This window comes from Acyrthosiphon pisum, chromosome A1 (assembly GCF_005508785.2).
Source record: "Acyrthosiphon pisum isolate AL4f chromosome A1, pea_aphid_22Mar2018_4r6ur, whole genome shotgun sequence".
Taxonomy (NCBI): Eukaryota; Metazoa; Arthropoda; class Insecta; order Hemiptera; family Aphididae; genus Acyrthosiphon; species Acyrthosiphon pisum.
In genome coordinates, this window is record NC_042494.1 from 84495463 (window position 1) to 84520024 (window position 24562).

General features: G+C 28.3%; 4 protein-coding genes across 6 annotated transcripts; 2 read left to right on the forward strand and 2 right to left on the reverse strand.

The window, feature by feature from the left end:
* Window positions 1–5783: 5783 nt before the first annotated feature.
* On the reverse strand, window positions 5784–8155 carry LOC100168832 (programmed cell death protein 2-like). Its single transcript, XM_008188452.3, has 6 exons — window positions 7872–8155; window positions 7624–7765; window positions 7405–7562; window positions 7042–7333; window positions 6194–6426; window positions 5784–6097 (listed from the first exon to the last, which is right to left on the reverse strand). The coding sequence occupies exons 5-6, from the start codon at window positions 6412–6414 to the stop codon at window positions 5827–5829; spliced, it is 492 nt and encodes a 163-aa protein (XP_008186674.2). The 5' UTR covers window positions 6415–6426; window positions 7042–7333; window positions 7405–7562; window positions 7624–7765; window positions 7872–8155; the 3' UTR covers window positions 5784–5826.
* Window positions 6862–8030, reverse strand: LOC115033049 (programmed cell death protein 2-like). The gene is made up of 6 exons (XM_029486274.1): window positions 8007–8030; window positions 7872–7907; window positions 7624–7722; window positions 7405–7562; window positions 7042–7333; window positions 6862–6870 (listed from the first exon to the last, which is right to left on the reverse strand). Exons 1-6 carry the CDS (start codon window positions 8028–8030, stop codon window positions 6862–6864), a joined length of 618 nt encoding a protein of 205 aa, XP_029342134.1.
* A 171-nt stretch (window positions 8156–8326) lies between the features above and the next one.
* Window positions 8327–17594, forward strand: LOC115032990 (lysocardiolipin acyltransferase 1-like). Its single transcript, XM_001945584.5, has 7 exons — window positions 8327–8543; window positions 13745–13922; window positions 13981–14298; window positions 14776–14926; window positions 14989–15106; window positions 16894–17092; window positions 17170–17594. Exons 2-7 carry the CDS (start codon window positions 13761–13763, stop codon window positions 17326–17328), a joined length of 1107 nt encoding a protein of 368 aa, XP_001945619.2. The 5' UTR covers window positions 8327–8543; window positions 13745–13760; the 3' UTR covers window positions 17329–17594.
* On the forward strand, window positions 8794–13588 carry LOC100159955 (regulator of microtubule dynamics protein 1). Of its 3 annotated transcripts, none has more exons than XM_003246935.4 (8): window positions 8794–8903; window positions 11147–11351; window positions 11415–11573; window positions 11638–11794; window positions 11864–11978; window positions 12036–12250; window positions 12321–12554; window positions 12628–13588. In XM_003246935.4, exons 2-8 carry the CDS (start codon window positions 11161–11163, stop codon window positions 12691–12693), a joined length of 1137 nt encoding a protein of 378 aa, XP_003246983.1. In that variant the 5' UTR covers window positions 8794–8903; window positions 11147–11160; the 3' UTR covers window positions 12694–13588. The 3 variants fall into 3 exon arrangements, with proteins under 3 accessions (XP_003246983.1, XP_008186673.1, XP_016662894.1); XM_016807405.1 differs by lacking the exon at window positions 8794–8903 and adding an exon at window positions 9514–9717; XM_008188451.3 differs by lacking the exon at window positions 11147–11351 and having other exon boundaries at window positions 8800–8903.
* Window positions 17595–24562: the final 6968 nt, after the last annotated feature.

Genomic DNA, 24562 nt, shown 5'->3' on the forward strand with positions numbered 1-24562 from the left:
CCCCCCGTAAAATACGCCCCTGCATATTATAATGGACTCACGTGGCAGGTACACTGGTACAACTACCTATAGGCTATAACCTATGGATCTATTAAGGTACCTGGAACCCGATATAATCAATTCTATACATTTATATACCTATACTGTTTCTACTGACACTATACTCCGGCCCACGAGAGTCCATACGTAAACCGCGCATTCATATAGTAATACGTGACGTCTGTTTTCTCCCACCATGATGCCATTCCCACTATTCGGCAACGTGCCGATGCGCAGTGACGGACGCGTTCTGACATATGGACTCTCGTGGGCCGGAGTATAGACTAGCAAAATTAAAGTATCGCTAGTATCAGTGACCAGTGTTGAAACTTATCTAGATGAAAATTGTATTATCTATTGTATTATCTAGATTAAAAGTCACCGGTCATCGGGACAATAAAATTGTCAGTATGTGTGGACCCAGTGGCGCCGAACCTATAACCCAAGAGGGGCGACCGCCCCCCTTTTTTTCGGTGGGTAGGGTCGTAGGGGTCTGTGGGTGCCCCAGCAAACTACTTATGAATTATGTTCGTAATAAGCTATTAATGTATACATATGCAGCACTAAAGCAAGCGTAAACGGAGGTGGTGGTCCGTATAACTTTTTACTTGCCCCCCTTTTAAAATATAGTTCGGCGCCACTGTGTGGACCTACACTCTTTTTCAAAAGAGAACATACCGCTTTCGCGCATGTCGAATGATTCGATTGGTACGTCGAGAACCACATGGTCACGCTAACGCTAACAATATGAAATTGGTGGGGGATGCACGCCGCCGTGCATAAATTGGTCACAGACCAGTATGTTCTCTTTTGAAACAGAGTAAAATAATACTATCATGACAAAATAGATCTATTTTGTCATGAATACTATAATCTAAAATGTATTGTAATCGCTCAGTAATGTCAATTGTCAGTATTCACTGTATAAGTAGAAACCGTCACGTCGTCGACACCAAACACGGTAAACAATAAAATAAAAATGTTGATGGTAGGTCATATCAATTATAATATAGGTATCTATAAAATAGTTGGAATGTAATTTTACCATTTTACTATTCTATAATTTTATTTATGGCATAATGCCATAATGGCTATATTATTATAATTTATAATAGATTACTTAAGAGGGCTTGGTACCATGGCGCGTGTTGTCTCCGTCTTACAAGTGCGTAATATACCAAATTTTACGCTCAGCAGATCATATTTAGTTTCGTTAGTTCAAAAATTAAATAAGTAGTGAATTATAAAATTCAAAGGTAAGATTATTGTTTATGCAACCGCACCTTATAGGATTTTCATTATATTTTAATATTTTAAAGCGAGTTATGAGTATTTTAAAATTGATAAATTATTTTTACATCTTAAAATACTCATAACTCAATTTAAAATTAAAATATAGTAATAGTAGGTACTATCTTAAATCATGGTGCACGATGCGATCACTGTGACAGCGAGGCCGACACTGCTGTTCACAAATTGTTTGAGTGTCAGTACTGGAGCGGTATGAGGGAAGTATTAGGCGGGCACCTCGGCCGCTTATCAAAATATGAGGACCTTCCACTAATACTGTGTGGTCTGAGTTTGAGGGTCTACTCGCTGACCCGGAAGAAAATATGATAGTACCTACTCAGGGTCCCTGAAGAATCTTATTTTCGGCTGTTCTACGCGATGGCGGAGAACTTCCTGCCTGCGATAAAGAGGCCGAGGAGAGAGTGAGGCAGGCGGCCGAGGGAAGGTGACGCGATCCATCCGGTAAGCGCCTGCCCTCAGCTCGCTCCACACGGCGTACGAGGCAAAAAGAGCGTTGGGCGTATGCCGGCTCACGAAGAGGTGAGTCAGAAAGGAAGGTCTGCAAGAACAGCGGGCTAAGGCCAGTCCATGAAGTGGTGGTTCGTACGAATGTACGATCCAAAGTCTGGCCGGTTCTGGATACTGGGCCTTGAAAGGATTCGGACAGTCCTCGTTATTTTTATGTAATTTTAAGTTGTAATGTAGGTATGGCTGAATAGCCACTGTTGTTTTGTAAGCTGCAGCCAGTCCTGTAAAGTATTTGAGTAAAAGTATTCAAATACTTTTTTAAGTATTGAATAACTTTTTAAATACTTTCAGCATGAAGTATTTTGAATGGTATTTTAATTACTTTTTTTTGTATTAAATACTTTGGTTTTTTATTTCGAACATTTTATTTTTATTCGAAATAATTGGTTGGAAAAATATTTTTGTCAACTACAATAATAGAATAATAGTTTTATTTAATATTCTGTATTTCTGTGTTGGCCGAAGCCCAAAGGTTTGTGAAAACCAGATTTCTAAAAAAAGTTATTGAATTTTGAATAACAATATTCCCTTTAAAACTATTAGATTACCTACTACCTATGTGTTTATATTACGATGATTAGAAACCCACTTTAAAAACCAAAAGTATTTGAAAAGTATTCCAAATACTTTTTCAAAGTATTTGAGTAGTATTTGAAATACTTTACAATTAAAGTATTTGAGTAGTATCTTAAATTCTTTAAAAAAAATGTATTTGAGTATTTACTCAAGTACTTTTTAAAAGTATTCTTTACAGGACTGGCTGCAGCGTAGGACGTCGGTAATCACCGCGCGCCGACCGTAGCCCGTAGGACGTAGGTAGGTACACATATAAATCGTTCGAGGAAAGTTCGTTCAGTGGTCCCGTAATTTGGGGTGAATAGGAACAAAAAAAGAAATATTTTATTTATCATACAGTACAACTCGTAATTTGTTTTGATAAAATATATAATAATATTAAAAAAAAAAAGATTGTTTGATCTATTAAAATTGAAGTTTTCTGCGTAAATAATTTTTTTTTTCATTAAGCCTTATAAAAATATAATGTTAAACTATTTTGAAAAATACAAATCTTGTTCCTATTGATATACAACATGTAAGAATAAGAAAACCTGGCTTTTTTAACGGTGTTCCTATTGTCTCTAACTAACGGGTAAATAGGAACACTTTTTGAAAAAAAATATAAAAAAATGGTTGAACATAAACTATATTTTTGATTTAGGTATTATATCTTTCTATATAATATGTGATTTTTCTAAAACAGTTTTCGTGATATCGATACTATAAAAATTGTATTCACAATCTATAAAAAAAACCGTTAAAATCGTGCCTATTCAGTATTCACCCCAAACTACAGTACTCTTTGCTCATTGCTGTACACTATTATTGTTATTAGCTGTATATGGTATATTATTATTGTTTATAATAAACGACGGGAACCGGGGTCGAAGCAATTCAAGATCAGTTCCATCCCAAGTCCAAAAAGAAAAAAAATACAAGTACATAAATAGCTGCGAAACTGCAGTCCTCAGGCCTCACTGCCTCAGAGGTAGGAAAGTGTAACTATATTACTCTATTAGGTAGTTAGGTACCTATTGGTACATATTTACACAAACGGCATTCAATGTACATTGCAATACATATCAGTTAAATAGTAATTATTATGATGTGATGTTTAGACCTTAGCCTCAGACGAAACTGTGATCATTGTTTTTTGACAAATTTTTATTTTAAAAAGTAAAAAGTTCACCAAGTGTTAGGATTTTGGATATGTATCTATTTTCAGCTGTGATATCGATAATTGATAAACACAAAAATGATTTTCTGTTCTTTGTATACTGTTATTTGTTAACTTGTTAATGAATCAAAATCTGTCAAACCTAATTTCTACAGACAACAGTTTAATCGGGATTTTTGGTCAGACTAATTTGTTTAGTAGGTACACTTTTTTTCAATGACTGCAGCACTATTAATCTGAAGTGAAAATCTGTTTAAAAATATTATATGCATTTTCCAAGGATAATGTGTGGTAAATTTTGTACTGATCATTTTTTTTTCAATTAAATACATTTGACTCCAATAATTGTATACCATGACATAGTTTTTATATCAGACCACAAAGTGTTAAAAACAATATGGAAAAAATGAAGGTTTGTATATTAAAGGTTGTATGTAAAATGTGTTATTAATCATAATATTTTTTTTATTCATAACATAAACAATACAATGACAAAAAAACTTTTACGGTCCATTAATATTTAATATGATAGGTATCTAGTATTTAATCTTTGTTTTTTTTTTTCGTTAACGATTATATTTAATAATAAAATGTTGAATTGTACTGGCATTTAGAGGCATTATTATGCATTATCTGGATTCTTGAGTAAAATCACTAAAATATACAACATTTTGAAAAAAAGTGACTAGAAATTTAACTTTTTGTTTTTGTTATTCATAAATCAAATGTTGGATAAATGTATAAAACAAATTACAATTAATGATCAAAATTTTGTTAAGTTTTTCCAATGTATATTTTGAAGATCATCATTAAGATATTATTTAAATGTGTACTTGGAATGTAGGAAAAATCTCGACAAATTAAAATTAAAATATAAAAATTTGGTAACACAGTAGCTGGTAGAACTAATTTTTGACTTATACTTCACATATATTGTATGAATAATTAATAATAGTTAAAATATTTTCTAAATAAAAATACATAATATACAAAATGGTAAAAATATATTCCTGTTGAAAATTTTTTTCATCATGCATATTATTAAGTATAATAATTATACTTATACTAAAATTATTATAATAATATTATATTGGTATATTTTAGATTCAACTATAGTCATAACATAACTTATCTTATTCAAAGAGACAAAATGAGTAAGAAGGTACATAGGTACATAAAGTAAGAACAATAATCAGGCAACTGGTTTTGATTTTTAGATTAAAACTTTTGCACTAATTATAATTAAGGTTATAATTTATATTTATTATACCCATTACTACCCCAGTTAATTTTTTTAAAGAATACAATACAGTAGAAACCGTTTATAATGACACCCGTTGTAGTGACATATTGGGTGTAATGGCCTTAGATTAAAGGTCCCTGCAAAACTCCTATATTGTATGTACTAATTTGTATCGGTTTTTATGACCTCTATACAATTTCTAACATATGGAAAGCTTGAGACAAAATTGAACAAGAATTTCAAAATGAAATAACAGATTTTTTTTAAAATAATAATTTAATTAATTAATTTAAATAATATGTACATAATTAAATGTTTTTATCTTTAGTTATTTTCTATATTATACATTACATAAATAAATAATAATAATAATATGTATTGATGTTACAATTTGATTTTAGTCATTTTGGTTATAATGACAACCAGTTATTATGAGTTATGACCTATTTTCTTTGGTCCCTTGAACATCATTATAAACGGTTTCTACTGTAATTATTAATTATAAAACTAGTTAAATGAAAATGAAAAAAATATTTGTTGAACATTTTATTTTAAATAATAATTATATTTTATGTGCGTTTTTAATATACTCGTATATTCACTATTTTTATACTTTAAAGTTGGTAAAAATTCTGGGATGTAGTTATATGATGATAAAATAATTTTTAGTTATAATTTTTAGACTATATAAAAAAGTTTAATGTTTAATCACAATGATAATTGTTGGTATTTTGATCCAGACTTTGTGGACTCACATTCTAATTATAAGTAAAACACTAATTAATAAATAATTTTACAATTCAAGGTAAAAAATATTACAATCCATAGTTTGATAGGTTATCTTAATTATTTTTTAAATCTGTGCTTTTATCCTATGTAAATGGAAAAATTACACAATCATTTTACTTTACTATGTTGTATGATTGCATTTGAAATTAAATTACTATATTTTATTGATTGTTTAAATCTTTTATTAGATAAATATAAAAATTTAAAACAGTTTTTCTTCTTGAACTATGACACATTCATACTTATAAGTATCTCCTTCATTCCAGCAATTATTTTCACAAGTGTATATTAGAGCTGTTCCAAATTCTAAGTGTCCACTACCAAGGTGATCATCTCCACATATTAGTTTTAAATATGTAATTAATGATGGAAGAATTTGTAACTCAAATAATAATTTACCTTTGCAGTTGGTACATTCATTTGGTTCACTTTCTTCATATAAAAATAAAGGTTTACCTCCAGTACGACAATACCTAAACAAAAAATTGTTCAGTAATAGTTTTTTCTTATACTATAGACATGAGTATAGATAGAAGAAAAAGACGTAAAATTGATATTGTCATACGAACCGTAAAATTTGACCAGGGTTTTTTCTTATTATTGATGCAAATGTTTCAAAAAGCTTATCACCATGTGCTGGTAAACTTTTTTCATAGCCTTCATTCTTTTCTTCAAGAATCATTTGATTATTTTGATAGCTGTGTAATAAGTTATTTGCATGCTCTTTAACTGTATCAGATGATTCTTCATAAGCTACCGATATATAATATGGCTCAAAATATATAGTCATATCATAGTGATCCTGTTATAAATATTATTTTATAAAGTTTATAATTAACAAATGCTGATAATGTATAGACTATCAATGTTCAAAAAATCATGTCCATCTCTATTATTAATAACTAATTAATTCAATTTTATTTAAATTATTAAGTAAAAGTATAGTTTGTCAACCATCACTATTATTATTTTATACTTTTTATTACTTTTATCAAAACGTGTACATAATTTACCAATTATTATTTGCTTGGAAGTTAAATTTAATTTTTTTACTAAATTTTGAACTAAACTATGACTTCAAAAATATAAAAAAACTTAACTTATAATTTATCTCAAGGCTTATTTGAACTCATTCATCAATTAGTTTTAATTTAACAATATTAATTTTAATCAAATAAGAAGGCACCTGTCAAGCCTCATGCATTTGATTATAGGTAGCTAATTGTATATTAACATTTCAATAATTCTAAAAAGTATAATCTTATACAAAAATTGACTTTTTCAAAAACTTTCATGTTTGGTCACATGTAAAATATATTTTTAATGGTTTTTCATTATCTTTATTTTATTTAGTTATTTAATTATTTTTTATATTTAAACATATAAATATAATATCCAAATTGATTAAGTGACTTACCGAAGGTATTTCTTTTCTACTATCTAGTAATTGAAAAAAATTTGTATTTGGTATTTCAATTGGCTCAGCAACTACATTATCATCAGCATCAGAATTTTCTAACTCGGCACTTGCAGTATCACATATTTCAATTGCTTGGCTTGGAACAGTAATATTACCATTTTCTTCAGCCACAGCTATGGTTTCCTCACCCCAATCATCAGCATCATCACACCATTCGATAAACGTTGTAGACTGCTGCTTATTATCATAATCATCTACTGCGACCCACTGTCGTCTCAAACATATCCAACTGAATAAGTATGGTTTAATAAATATGATATAATAAAAGGTTCGATGGGTACTTTAATCTTAATACTTTACCTCTGAGATTTGTTCCAACATTCTGGGCTTACACATGCATGTATATATAAGGTTCTATGGTAAATAGAATTTGTAACAGGTGCATATATCTGAATGAGTAATGGTGTCTGGCGATTACACAGAGGACATTTTGGAGAAAAATTCTGATTTAGCGTATTCTAATGATAAAAATTAATTTTTAAAAACAGTTCTTATTTATTTAGCTTAACAACTACTTACAGACAATCCTCCAATTTTATTTATTGTGTATGCATCATCAGAACAGCTTTCACTTTTGATATGTTCGTCCGCAAAACCCAGTAAGACTTTTTTGTGATGCTTTTGACATTTTTTTTTTCAGTTTTCAAATTTGCGTTCAAACCTAAGCAGTATAAACATTTAGTGTCTAATCGAGTGTATCAATGTGTTTTTATGATATAAAACCAAAAACAAGCAATTAGTGATGTATAATATTACAGATCTCTCACCTGTCCCCAAAGTGCCTTGGTAAATAGAAATGTTTTCTTAAAATACAAAATATAAATTTTTTTATGACAATTTTTGTATTGAAATAATTATAAACTATTCAACTTCCTAAACTCATCTCTGATCGTGCTACGTACCGGACACCGGTTATCATCATTCATTAATTGCACAGACTTCTATATAGAAATCTGTATAGAAGTGAGTCTGTGTATACCATACAGGTATATCTGTGATTAATTATCAGACCGAGCTACACATTATTACAAATATAGTATAGAAGTCTGTGTATTATTATCACAGAATAAAATATTATCTTGGTTCCATGCACGATTTAAGATATTATATTATCTAATCTTCATGCTTGGTTCTTTTCTCAACATAGTTGCTAACTTCAATTCTAGTCAATTTATGTTAGACATGTGTTTAACCGTCGCGAACTTCAAATAAATGGTTTTATTTCTTTTTTCATAAGGTTTCTTTCTTTCTTCATTTTTGTAATCTTTTACTCATGTCAATACTTAATATCAGTCTATTATAGTCTAATAGTTTTCATAAATTGCGCCTATTGAATAAATTTAAAAATATCTTTAGAGTTTAGATACCTAGTATTTTCCCAGTGCGGCGTCCAGGCCACCACAAATGACCTTTGCACACATTAATAAACGGACGTAAGGGTAAGTGAATTCGATTGAATATTAACAATATAATACCTCTACACATCTATACAATGTATTAACAGCACAAATTTAGAACACCTGTTAAACCGCTCTTGTTTTTTCTTAATACTCTTAGTTTTGTTTTTTTATTTTTCTAAATACCGATTTCAATCGTCCTAAACTAGATTATTCAGATAATATTTAATAGCTTTGGTTGGATTTCCTAAACTATTGAGATTATTAATAACCATTAATTCTACTGCATACCCTGTAGGTTTCTATCTTGCTTCTTATGTTGTATTGTGCCGTTTTGGTAGTTTAACTTCAACAATCCTTCTGTGTTTGGTTTTGGTGTTACGACGGACATATTTTGAACAGGTACTTAGCAATTAAATTATAGTTATAGTTGTTCAGAATTTGGCACTTGACTTTATATTATAATTTATAACAAACTATGTTATATCTTTATATTTTTATGTAAGGTTGAGATTAAAACTATTTGTTTAAACATGCATCTAAACTAAAAATAAAAAATCATAATATTATAACTAATGACCAACTTTATATAAACTTAATTTACATTAGGTATACAGAGTGAATGAAATTCGTAGTTTTTGAAATAATGAATGTTTACTGTAACAAGAATTACCATATATGAATATGTATATGAATTTGGTCATTAGTTGATTTATGATCTTAAATGAAGTATATTGTAATATAATATTATTTCATTTGATAATTGTGTATAAGGTAAATCAATTATTTGAACTAGGTATGTGGTAAAACTATATTCAGTAAAATATTTGTACTTAATTACGATTAAGTGTACGGTAGGTACCACTACGTATAGTATTCACAAATAATGATCAAATCTCTTATCTTTGTCTCGAGTTTTTATAAAACAAGATATGACAGTATTTTTAATTTTCATTACAATACCTATATAATATTACATTTTAATTAAAATCAATAGTGATATAATCAGTTGAAATGTTCTTTGAAAATAATTATTTTTCTTTTTTTTCAATCGGTTAAGTTAGGTATTTTGATAAATAAAAATTAAACAATTGACATTGATTGTGTTGAATTACAAAATATATGGTGTTACATAATATTGTGTCTACCTATATAATATATGTTTATCTTTAAAATTTGGTGTTGGTTATGTTGTAAATTAGAAGGTATCTAACAGGTAAATATTTGTACAACCTTTCATAATGAGAAAAACTATATTATAATACATTAAACGTGTTTTTGATTGTGACGGTACCACCAATTGTAATGTGAGTTAAAATTTTAAAAAAATTACACTAAAACCTATTTATGATGTAATAATAATAACAAATATAATTTTATTATTTGTTAATAGATCTTGTAATATTTTTTAATTAATTATTTATTTGAGTCAGGTAATAATATATTGCGTTTTCATTAAAAATCATCAAAGATAAATAGGTAGGTATATAATAATATATTAATTACAATTCTATAAATTAATACTTTGTTATGTTATTTTAAATCATATTATTGTGTAAGTAAGTAACAACTAATAAGTAACTACAATTGGTTATATTAAATGCAATAGCCAATAGGTTAATGTCTTAACTCTATATAACAATATAGCTTTTGTTACACTATAATAAGTATAACTATTTAATAAACTAAACATCCATACTTATTATTTGTAGAATACTATTAAAATAAAATACATTGATAGCTAATAACAATTTATTAAAATGCATTAATTGTAAAGGCATATATATGTAAGATTCTTATTGTTTGTTCAGCTTACTAATTATTGTGCTTTGAAGTTACTAGAAAATTATGTGCATTAACATAGTACATAACACATTAAAATGAACTAATAATTAATAACCAAGGAAATTAAATTTATTATATCATTATAATTTATATGTAAGGACCTTAAATAGAAGGTACATAAATCGGGTGTTTATATTCTAACATTTATTAACTCATTAAGTACCTGGAAAGAAAAAAAATACTTAAATGAAATAATATTTACTTGTACTTCAACTACCTATTTAAAAAAATATTGTATCAATAAAACTATAAAATGAATAAGTAGTAACTAAATCAGAAGTAATCTTTTAGTTCATTTTTATTTTGTCTACCTATGTTTAGGTCATTTATAAACTAATAATTGTTTTTATTTATTACGTATTTTGATCTTATCTTGTTTGCATAATTTTACAGTTAATCTAGAGTATCTATAGATTTTGTTAAAATGTTCTTTTTAAGTATTTTGATTTTTTAGGTACATAGGTACCTTAAAAATTATTATTTGAAGTTGCGTAATAAAAAAATGCATTATTTCTTAAATTATATTTGTGAATACCTTAGAAATATTTTAAAGAAACGAGATTTTATTCATGTGTTTAGAAATGAAATTTAAAATTAAAAACCCTAGGAGTTAAAAAAAAAAAAAGTGAACTTAAATTATTTATATATTCATAAATCAATAATTCATAGAATTTCTTAAAAGATAAATATATCTATGTAAATTTAATAAATTTACTGTCCAATCTTATACAACTGTATAATAAGGTGATAGAAACATTTGGTGTTTTTGTGTCTTTGTGTCTGATTATTGTATTGTGTAGGAACACCAAATGTAATGTCAACAGATCCGCATTGGTTAAAGGGAGTAATAGCTGTTGCAGTTGGCATTGGAATAACGGTTGGTTCAGTTGGGGTGGTTTTTATAACTCGACTACTAGAAAAAAAAGAAAAACTATTATTAAAACAGGAAGTTGATGAATTAAATATTGCAATACTTGATCTTCAAGCAGAATTTAAAGCATTAAAGTAAATGTTTTTAATATTGAATTTTAAATGTTTATACATTTTCCATATGTTATATTATTTTAGAAAAAAAATTATAAAACCAGGAAAAAGATCAGCCTTATCAAGTAGCACCAGTGTTACAAGTGAAGCTAGTTTGTATACAGCACTAGGAACTGACGACGAATTTCACGACATGTCATCAGAAAACGAAGAATCCCAACATTCAAATATTCTAAATGAAAAGTAAATCCTTTTTTTTCTTATTTGTTACTAGTAAATAAATCATAAATATACATTGTTTTTATAGTCCAGATGGTAGTTTGTCTTCAGAACATTTTAGCGAACATTACACTGGACCTTCTTTACTTAGTGATGATATTTTTGATCAAGTAGATGAATTATTTGAAGGTTCTGATGAAGATAAACTTAAAGCTTATGAAATTTTATTACAACTTAACGAAGAAGTAAATTCTTATATCTTCATTTTTATTATACATTTACCGATACTATAATGTTTTAATTAATTTATGTAGCGAACAGATGATATTGAGGTACTTTGGAGGTTAGCAAAATCGTGTCAATTTGTATCAAAATATTATATTGCAGCAAAAAAGAATCTAGAAAAGAGTAAATCAGTTATTGATGAAGGTAAGAAATTTCCAAAATATATTTTTAATATAAATTCTAAATAAAAATATTTTTCAGGTGTAAAATGGTCAAAGCATGCCTTGGAAATGTATCCAGGGAATTGCAATGCACACAAATGGTTTGCTATATGTAGTGGTGCTCGAGGTCAGTTAGGATCAACTAAAGAAAAAATTGAAGGAGGTTATATATTTCAAAATCACATAAATGAAGCAATAAAAATCAATTCTCGTGATCCAACTTTATATTATTTAAAAGGAAAACTTGAATATGAAGTAAATTTTTTTGAGTTTATTAATTAGTCATAAGTATACAACTTAATCACAAATATTAATACCTATTTAGGTTGCTGTTTTATCATCTTTTGACCGGCGTATAGCTAGTTGGTTGTATGGAGAGGTACCTAAAGGTACAATACCAGAAGCGATTGAACTATTTTTAAAATTTCAACGCGAATCTCCGATTCAGCTAAAAGACTGTCACCTTCATCTTGCCAAGTGTTACATAGCTAAAAACGAGTATGAAACTGCCGTGAATTGGTTGGAACAATCATTGCAGCTCCCCGCTAAGGATTCTGAGGTCAATAAAATAATAGTCATATAATAATCTTTTTGATTATATAGTTTTAAAATAACAAAATAAATTATTTCAGGACAAAGAAACGGATAACGAAGCCAATCAACTTCTCAAGAAATATTTAAAATATAAAAAAGTTTAAGTTCCATTAGATTTTCTGAGAATTTTTTTATTAATAATTTTTTTTTCTTTTATGGCCAAACTACGTGATTTTTAAATATTTTAACTCTATGTATGTTTAGTTTATTTATTTTTTGGTGTAATGTAACAGTGGTATATTATTATTTAATTTTAATTCATTTCTATACAATGTTAAAAACAAAAATTTTTTGCTTTTCTCTGAAATTTTAAAATTCCAATCATAATTTTGAAAATATTAGTCCCCAGTTTTATACAGAGTATTATTATATTTTTTGAGACTATTAATTTAATTTATTTAGAATTTTATGTTCATAATTGTTGTTTTTACTAATAGTATACACAAGAAAAACAATGTTTGATCAAAGTATGTTTTGATTTAATATCTACATGTCTACTTTTTTTTTTAAGAATTTTACCATAAAGAACTGCCATGTTACCTCTCAAATATTTATTAAATATTTCTTTTTTATTGTAACCTTGCATACACCACTTTTGCAGTATGACTATATGAATAAAAGTATATAATATAAATTATTTGGCATATTAATGTTGATTTAATTTAAAAAAAGTGTAACTAATTACGTATTAATAGGAAAAATATAATTGTAATGAAAATAAATAGAGAATATAGTATATTAATATTGTAATTGGTGAAAAATTAAGTTGTGAACAATTGATTTCTGTCCATATGCGTTACTTTTGTTGTTGTATATTTATTATTTAACCATTGAGGATAGTTTAGATAATATTATAATCTACTCAATGATAGGTTATATATATATATATATAACTGTTAAATTTTAAATTGTCTAAAAAAAAAAAAAAAATGTAACTTGATAAAGATGTGAACACAAAATATATTATAATCTAAAAATACAGTTTAATTTAACCAAACATTTGTACTAAGTATCTATATTGTCCGTCGTAACCTCTATTTAATTTTTAACTGCTGGTTGTACTTGGCTTGGTATTTATCTATGCATGCTTTTGTACACGTATTTAATGAAATTAATTTTCTCGTATATGTTGTTAATTTGAAAATTTGTTCACAGTTAAAAGTAATTGAAAATGGAATGGAGAGGTATTGCATACATCACATTATGGTTTCTGAGTATCACAAGTGGATTTCTTGCTCTATGTTGTCCACTAGTACCGTTGATGTTTGTTTATCCGCACGCTTTCCGTTATATTATAGGCATCATATTCTCTGTGTGGGAGATGTATCCCACCGTTAGTAATTTACAATATACATTTTTATTCATTGAACTACAATTATTAATTTTTTTAGATATTGATGCGTCTGTTGTTCAACACTCGTTTTATAATAACTGGGGATCATATTAATCCATTTGATGGTGCATTGTTAATAATGAATCACCGTAATCGGTTGGATTGGAATTTTTTGTGGGGTGGTATGTATTACAGTTCCAAACCACCTGCACATAAGCTGAAAATGGTGCTTAAGTCAGCTATTCGACATGTGCCTTTTGCTGGTTGGGTGATGCAATTATCAGGATTTTTATACATACATCGTCGCTGGGATCATGACCAATCTTCAATGGAAAAACAGTTAAAATACTTCCGTGATGTAAATGATACTCATCAGGTAAATTATATTAAATTAATAGTTTGAAATTTGAAATATTAACTTGTGTGAAAAATGTTAAAATAACATTTTTGTTACTTATAAATAAAAATCTACTATTGATGTTTTCTTATAATAATATTCTTTTATGTAAAATTAATTAATAATGCACATTCAAATTATAGCTTGATTAATAGAGGCAGGTATTATATTCCCTAAATATTATATTTAGATGATAATATGTCATTAAAAACAAGTAGGGAGGTTGTATTCTCTTTATACTCTTTAAAAGCGATAGAATAAAATATAGAATATTTTATGACTAAAATTAGTTAAAAGTCTATAGTTATATAGTAAAAAAAAAAACTTAAATTATTGACTTACAATAAAACAATAAAGCAATAAAACCTACAAATTAGTAATTACACTAAAATAAAGAAAAATATACTTTTGATAATTGAAAATTTCAGTAGTTAATTAATCAATAATTTATTATAGATTCTATTGTTCCCTGAAGGAACAGATCTATCGCCAAGCAATATTATGCGTAGTAACAAATATGCTGCAAAAAACAATCTTCCTAATTATAAATATGTGCTTCACCCAAAGACTACAGGTTTTGTATTCCTTGCTGACACAATGCGAAAAAGTAAAATTTATTATACATTTTTTAAAATGGATTTATATTGATCAGCTTTTTAACATTTATAGATAAGCAAATGAAAGCAGTGTATGATTTGACTATCGGTTATCCAGATTTATTACCCCAAAATGAAATGGATGCTTTACGAGGTGTATTTCCAAAAAATGTGCATTTTCATATAAAACGGCAAGTTGTGACTAGTATTTATTCATTTATTTTTATTTTTTAAGGTTTGTAAGGCTCTTCGACGACTGAGGTCATTGTCTGTAGGTTGGTAGTGTTGGTACAGTTGGGTTGGAATGGTTGGTACGGTCGGTTAGGAACACTTATATGTATGACAAGGTTTTTGCGTACTACAAACCTGGGTGCTCACTCATACGTTAACTAGTGGCAGCGGCCGTTGCTTACTCTCAATCATGTAGCGTAATTGATTTCAGCCACTGCGCCATGCCGCTCTACAATATTTTAACTAATATTTTATTGTAATAAATACATATTGTAAATGTATATTTAATGAACATTATTTTTTGTTATCTATTTCAATCTCGCCTTTAAATTGTAAACTGGTAAACTAGTAAAGGTATTATGAAATAAAAAATGTTGTTTAATTGTTTAATACAATGCGATTCATTTATCGTAAAACACTCTTTATTTTATTAACTATTAACATTTTTTAACAAAACATATTTTTTTTTTTATTTCGTAAGGTTATCTTTTTTTTTAAGTTTTTGCTTCTTTGAATGACAACATATATTTTTAATTTCATATTTCGATCACAATATGGAGTATTTGTATTTTGATATATAAAAATACAATTTCAAATGAATTGTTAATTATAGTTGTTAATTACAACTTTAAGTACTTATTAGTAGGGCTCTGAACTTATTGCTATAAATATGCTTTAAAAATATACACATATTTTTTTTTTGTTCACAATTTTCATAAATACAAATATTTATTTACTAAAACGGGATATTGTATGTCAAATAGTGATTTAAAAACTCAAAATAAATATACATTAAGTATTAATTTTGTATTGAAAAATAGTAAAATTAAGAAATACCTATGTTCTTAAAACTACATAATCACAAAATATATAAAATAATTTACAATTCATTATAAACTTTAATATTTTTTTGTGTTGTAAAAATAATTTCAAGCTTAGATAGCATTAAATCTATTAACTAAAAAAAAAAACATGCAAATGCAACAACTTCCGAGCCCTATTTATAAAATTGAAATACTTATAAATTACTCGTGTAAATGCAATTTAAACACATAAAGATCCAAGCCCTGCTAATCAGTAATATGCGAACAATTCAAATCAAAATACAGTAGAAGCCGCTTATTAGAAACACTTTGGGACCAAAGTGAAATGTGTCAATTAACCGATTGTTTCTAATAAGCGATTTAAATGTCCTAATATACGAGCGATCCGTCCTGGTACATTTTGTTTCAATAACGCGATTGTATCAATAATCCGTGTTTCTAATAAGCGGCTTCTACTGTATGTGGCTTGGTATGGCGCATTACGTACACTCAACTGCGGAAATGCACTGAGTGTACGTAACAGCTGGTGTTGTTAGTACCCGGATGGGTGACCACCCGTAATTTTTAGCAGTGAATCCTTGCCCACACATACAAAAACGTGTTTTCAACCGTTCCTCCTCCTACTAACAAACAATTAATGGCCTAAGTTGCCAGGCTCAAGCTCAATATAAAAAAAAAAAAAAAATCGAAATATTTGTAAATGTCATTATAATAAATATTAAACTGTTATTTAATCAATATTGATTTCCCAATTTTTAAATAATTCTGAACTTCTATACTTATGCTACCCATATATAATAAAACTATAATTAAATATTATAATATATTATATTCTAGTTGAATATAATAAACCTTAAAATATTAAATTCTCATATAAATGATGAGAAATTACTCTAAATATTATAGATTTTTAATTTATATAGATATGATGAGACAGATTTACCATTAACTTCAGATGGTTTAAAATCATGGTTAAATGATATTTGGAAGCTGAAAGAAAAAAGATTAGCTGATTTTACTGCCACTTCGTCGTTTTCATCAGATCCTCAAGCAACACTTAATAATAATCAACCCATCGATAATGCTCTCTACTTAGCTCTAATATTTTGGACCCTAGTTCAGGTAAATAATTATCATTAATCACAATTAAAGCTTGTAAGTATGCAGCTTATTTATAATGACATTTTTTTTTTACCTAGAGTATCGTTATATATGCTATGGTAACATCATCACTCTTCCAATATTGGTGTTTGTTGTGCAGCATAGTATTTTTAGGCTTCTCATATACTGAAGATGGTTTCCAAATGTTTGAAGTCAAATTATTTGATTTTACAAGAAAAAGAGAAAAAAAAACATAAATAATACCTTATTGTGTGTTCATTTGTTATACTAAATAGATATTACATATATGGTAGATTGATAGCTTTATACATAACTGAATGATGTATTATCTTATAGTTACCTAAATTGATATCTGTAATTGTTTATTAATCATGAAGTCTATTTTACAATTTACATTTTGTATACGATAATTATAAAAACTTTTTTGTTTATTAGTTATAGGTTTGTAATGTTGATCAACAAACATAATATTTTAAATATATGGTAGTATACCTATTATAAATTATAATGTTACATTGTGTTATGCACTTTCGCATGTTATAGTTTGAAGTTAAAACTTATTTTAATTAACTATTTATCAATTTAAAGCAGATCAGAATATGTTCAACATAAATGTTGACCAAAATGTTACTTCTTAATGATTTATTGAGCTTTATATTTGAAACAAAGAAAAAAAGCTTCGTAGAGTCCATAAAAGTATTAATTTTCTTTAATTTTTATAATAATGAATATGTGTTTTTATCTTAAAATCATTGTAATGCGATTAATTTTAAAGCAAAGTAAGCTTACAAGTATTTGTAAAATACTAATTTTTTCCATCTTGTACTTCTAGCGGTACTTAGAATAGAATAATGTCTCAAACTCAAGGTTTATATATTCTTGTCAAGCTTGACGCTATACAACATCCCCTGTTTTGTTCGACTCTACCAAAATCCGGGGAATATTTAATGTTGTTCTGCCGAGGAAATACATTTTCTCAATTCGGTACTTACCAAATGCTCAGTGATCAAAGGTCAGTATCGATTTACGGATGCATCACAGTCTCGTCTATCGTTGATGTTTTTCTATTTACCTCAAAATTGAATCATACCACTGCAACAAAAATGTGTTTATTGTATATTAAAATAATACCTAACTTCAATCCTTCACTATTCGTTAGCATAGATATTGCTGTAATGCTGTTCGATATCGACATATTGTTATGCTGACCAAGATGTTCCTCGTGTCTGAATTTATCAAGGGGGTTTCTATATCTTGACAAACAATAGGTTTGAGTTTTTCCGTGAATATACCTATAATCACTATAGGTAGTCGGTAGGTAATGTTTTAAAATATGAAAATACCTTAGTCATAATATATAAAGTTATATAACATTTTAACATGAATAAATTATTAAGGTTAACATTTTCTTTATGTATCCAGTATACATAAAATATTGTAGGTAGGTTATATAATGTTTACACTACCTACTACTTACTGCAAATATGGTTAGTAACAACACAATAAAGTAAAACTTAAAACTTCAGATAGTAAATATAATATATTCATTTTAGTATTTTACTGAAGGAAAGTTGCATCCGCCATCCGGATGTTTACGTTGAACCATATAATTTCACATTTAAATAATCATTTTATTACTAATTAATATAGATTATAGATCACTAAAATTAAAACACTCAGATTCTAAAATTAAGCTCAAAGTTAATCCTATATTTTTATTATGTTTCACATTTTAATAAAATTTAACAATTTATTGTATAAGTATTATAAAAAATATATAAATATATAAATATATTATAAAAAAATTAAAAACAATCTATAACAATAAAAGACAATGTTTGTGTGTGTGTGTGTGTGTGTGAGTAATCTATATAGGCTATAACCAAGTATATTATGCTCATGGTTCTGAAATGTGGTAGTTATACATATAGGTACCTAATCCTGTAGCTGAGGGTTGTAGTATGCAGTGTGCACCATGCCACCGTAGCATATGTTTATAGCTATAATAACCCATATATAGGTTGCTATAGGGTGGCTCACACAGTCTAACTTAGTTTCGAGTCACAAAAAATCGAATATTTTTTTTGTTTATTTAAATTGTTGCCTTTGGTTACAGCAAATGAAATAGTTATTATGTCTGGATATTATTTTAGACCGGTATTTTATGTTTGGCCAAAACAACCCAAAATTGAAAAAACCCATTTTTATTTACTACAATTTAAAAAGACGTTAACCCCCGTGGGCATTAAATTTGACACGAGGATCAGCTACTGATATATAAATTAGGAGTCTTATAATTATTTTATGCTCGATCGGTATAACCATAAAGTTTATAATTTCATAGTATAATGATTTACCTGTAGGCCTAAATAGGTAACAATTTTAAATTACAATAATTGTTTATTTGAGTAAACTTGTTTGTGGTTCATTAGGATGTGGTTTATAATACCTATGTGAGATTGTCTTGTACTATGGCATATGACGAATGGTCCAGGTGATAAGTTTTGACTAAGTAGGTAGGTATATCTAATACAGTGGCGTAATTTGGTCATGTTTGTGAGTGGTGAGGGGGGTTTGAAACATTTACCCCCCCCCCACCCACTAAAAATAAAATTTTGTTTTATATATCATAAAACATCTCAGTCCAATCATTGGGATCTGTAATTTGTATAATGTAAGTAAGCACATGTTAAAAGTGCGCATACATCAAAATAAATAATTACATACTATTAAATTAAGTTTTAAAAAGTACTTTTTCGAAAGTAGATATCATGGAAAAATTTGCGTAGACGTAAAATACTCAAAACTGCAAACTTCAAAAGGTAATATTTCATTGGAACTATGTCCGGCCGACAAATTCTGTTTGCTAATATGAATAAATAAATATATATTGAACTGTGCTGACTGCTGGATCATTTGAATTAAAATAACTATCCAAAATTAGTTTGGAAAATGAGTGTTCTACAGTGATGGCTGGCATTATAAGAAAAATGATGCAAGCTCTTAAAATGTCTGGAAAACTACGTAGGCGTACTCGAACTCAATAAATCATTATTTATACTAAAACTACCCAAATATTTTATTATTTTTAGTTTTCATCTTTTATAACTATTTTTTAAGTTGAAATTTTTCGTGGAAAGTCCAAATTAATAACATCATTAATTTTTATATATGTTGAACCAAAATCGTATGATGTTTTAATACCAAATTTTATTTTTATTGGAAAATCATTTTGACAGGTCGGCGCAGTATAACTGCCTAGTATAACGAAAAAACAATGTGGTGTTCATACAACAACAATAACAAAAACCGGCCAAGTGCGAGTCAGACTCGTTCACGAAGGGTTCCGTACCATCATCATTCATCAGCCATAAACATGTTGGCAACACTGCTTATATTATAATTTTAGGATTTTTAGTATTTGCTGTTATAGCGGCAACAGAAATACATAATCTGTGAAAATTTCAACTTTTTAACTTTTACGGTTCATGAGATACAGCCTGGTGACAGACGGACAGCGGACCCTTAGTAATAGGGTCCCGTTTTACCGTACGGAACCTTAAAAACTATAGTTATTATTATATTAAATTGTTTTAAAATCTAAGCCGAGTGATGAATGGATTGATTTTATAATAATGTGTACGTGTTTTCTTAAATTCATTTTTTTTCTTTTATCACATTTTGGGGCAGAAAAAAATTCACCACTCCGGTAAACGTATACTCACACGTGTGACGTACGTGGCTAATACTTTCAATGTATTTCACTGAGATTTGGTACGTAACAAAAAAATGTTTGAGTCATATTCTTTGTGGGTCCCACGTGAACACGATCATAAATAAATAAAATCGTATACTATTTAATACGAAAATAAGGAACAACATTTTACTGTGTATAGAAGAAATAATTTTATTACATAATCTCATGAAAGATATAAAATGAATGTTTAGTGCTTTAAAATTTTGAATGCTGAAAAATGAAATATATTATGTGATACAAAAGTAGCAAAAAAAAACTTTTTGTTCTATGCGACACGCTTCGCGGGTGACGACTACGTTCCGTACAACGTCATTCAACCGGCAGACAATTCTTGCAAAGATGCAGGACCGGTTGAACCGATCAGAGACGACGTGGTGGTCGCGCCGACGGTGCAAGAAGCCACGGAAAAGGAGCGAACTGATGATGCGAGGGACGCCACGCCGGCCATGTTGGATCCAGGGCTTGATGTTTGATAGGAGGGGTAGGACGGGGGGAAAAAGTTCAAAATGTACAAACATTAGCTAAGCACAGTGTAAAACATAGGGAAACTGCGGCGATGGGGGGCCAAATGCCCCCATTGCCCGCCCCTCCCCTGGATCCGCTACTTGACACTAGGCCAATGCTTCTTGAACCATAAATATTGTCAAATTATTGTAATCTTTTTAATGTTTTTTTGCGAGTTATTAATTTTTTTTAACGTTTTAAATTGAGTTTTGTTTTATTTGGTCGCGTTGGGTGGCGATTTCTCTTAGTTTTAGTCCCTGTGAATGAATTTGAATAATATAATATAGGTATAATGACAACGAAGTATTCAAAACATAATTTTCCGCGGGGACCGGGGGTGGGGGGTCATAAACTCCAACCTTACAAAAGTACGGCATTGGGTAGTCAGTTGTAATATATTACAACTATATTGTATGGTGGGCATAACTATATTATATAGTTAAAATTATTTTAACATTGATTATAGTTGCTGTAACTATTCAATATTTGTACAACAACCATTTTATATGGTTAAATTTAAGTTACTATTTTATATAGTTGAAATTACTATAAAATAGGTTGGTAACTATACTTTTTAACTAATTCATTTTAGTACTCTCAACTAAACACATTGTTTGATATAACTAAATAAAATGTTACGCCAACTAAAATTTATCCAACTATTTACTATAACCAAATTTTTTTTTTCCGTGAACTTTTTGCTAATCCTACCGGTGGACCTGATAAAGCGATAAAACTTCTGAAAAACATTTACAAACTTTTTACACGGAAAAAAATTTTATCATAAACATAAATCGAAAAAAAGGTGGGTAAGTGGATGTCGCTCTGCTGTACAGTAGGTTACAAGTGAGTCACTGTATAATGGATAGTATTAAATTTTAATTCAACTGTAATATCACTATATAAGACGTGCGTGAAGTTGGCCCACCCACTTTGGCTTAGCGGTTCAAAATCTTCACCAAAAGTTTGCGAGTTAATTGCGAGAATTTGCGTGTCCACTTTTAGAATTTGTGAGTTAGCCGTTTTTGAGCTACAAAAAAAAATAAGAATTGGTGGGCCAAGTTCACGTAGCCCATCCGTGGCACTAAAAAATTTCGAAATTTGTACTAAAAGATGCGTCGCGATTTGCGAGAATTTGCGAGTTCATTTTCAAGATTTACGAGTTGACCCTTTACCCACAAAATCCAATATTCGAACGTGAAGTTGGCCCACCCATGTTGCCCTACAACTTTGAAATTAGTATCAAACGATAGCGTGTTATTTGCGAGAATTTGCAAGTCCACTTTCAGAATTTTCAAATAAGCCGTTTGCGAAATATTGATGGGTGGGCCATGTTCACGTAGCCCCCCCATGTCGCTCAAAAATGTCGAAATTTATACCAAAAGATGCGTCGCGATTTGCGAGTTCATTTTCAAGATTTGCGAGTTGACCCTTTACCCACAAAATCCAATATTCGAACGTGAAGTTGGCACACCCATGTTGCCCTATATACAACTTTGAAATTAGTATCAAACGATAGCGTGTTATTTGCGAGAATTTGCGAGTCCATTTTCAGAATTTGCGAGTCACTATTTTAATCACCAAACTCATTTCCATAATTCTTTACGAGAATTAAAATTTGATATTTACCATTATTATTATTTTGAGGATATTACAAGTTATTTTGCGAAAAATAAAATCGTTTTTATACGTCTTTGATAAAAAATATTCAATAAAAAACTATATGAAAATTTTTTAAAAAAATGAATAAGAACCTAAATTTATTAAAAAACAATATTTGATAAAAAATACTTAAATAAATGATTAAGAATCTATATTTATTAAAAAATACAATAAAAAATCGTTAAAAATGTGTACTTATTAAAAAAATCTTAAACAGAATCAATAAAAAACCAATATTTATTAAAAAAAATCTTTAAAAATCATTAAGTACCTATATTTATTAAAGATCGTTCATAAAACAATATTTATTAAAAAAATTGTTAAAAGACAATATTTGATAAAAAATTCTTTAAAAAAAAATTGAAGGAGGGTGTTGGCGCCCGCAAGCAAAAGCATTTTAGAAATAAAAAAAAAAAATAGAAAAATTTATAGTTAAGTATAAGGACTCATATTTAAAATTGCAAACTATAATCTCTAGATCCATTAACAGAAAAAATATTCTTAGTTATTACCTCATTAAAGAAGGAATATTTATAGGGAACCATAGCAAGTCGATGTTAAAAGTATTCAGCTGGACTTTAATTCATAAAAAAAAAATTGAAAGAGGGTGTTGGCGCCAGCAGGCAAAAGCATTTAAGGAACCAAAAAAAAAATTAAAAAAAAATTACACAGTAGGAACTCACATTTAAAAAAGAAAACTACAAACTGTAGTCTTAAACAGAAAAAAATATTTTCGATAAATAGTTAATTAAACAATGATCATTATAAGGGCATCAGGTAATCAATGTTTGAACAATTCACCTAGCCTAAAAATCATAAAAAAAAAAATTAAAGGAGGGTGTTGGCGCCCGCAGGCAAAAGCATTTTAGAAATAAAAAAAAAAAATAGAAAAATTTATAAAGTAAGGACTCATATTTAAAAGAAAACTACAAACTGTAGTCTTAAACAGAAAAAAATATTTTCGATAAATAGTTAATTAAACAATGATCATTATAAGGGCATCAGGTAATCAATGTTTGAAAAATTCACTTAGCCTAAAAATCATAAAAAAAAAAATTGAAGCATTGTGTTGGCGCCCGCAGGCAAAAGCATTTTAGAAATCAAAAAAAAAAAAATAGAAAAATTTTTAAAGTATGGACTCATATTTAAAATTGCAAACTACAAACTCTAGATTTTTAAACAGAAAAAAATATTTTCGATAAATAGTTAATTAAACAATGAACATTATGAGGGCATAAGGTAATCAATGTTTGAAAAATTCACCTTGACTTAAAATCATAAAATAAAGAAATTGAAGTGGGTGTTGGCACCCCACAGGCAAAAGCATTTTAGAAATCAAAAAAAAAAAATGTAGAAAAAAATTTTAAAGGTGGCTTCATATTTAAAATTGCAAACTACAATCTCTAGATCCATTAACAGAAAAAATATTCTTTGTTATTAGCTCATTAAAGAAGGAATATTTATAGGGAACCATAGCAAGTCGATGTTAAAAGAATTCAGCTGGACATAATTCATAAAAAAAAAATGGAAAGAGGGTGTTGGCGCCA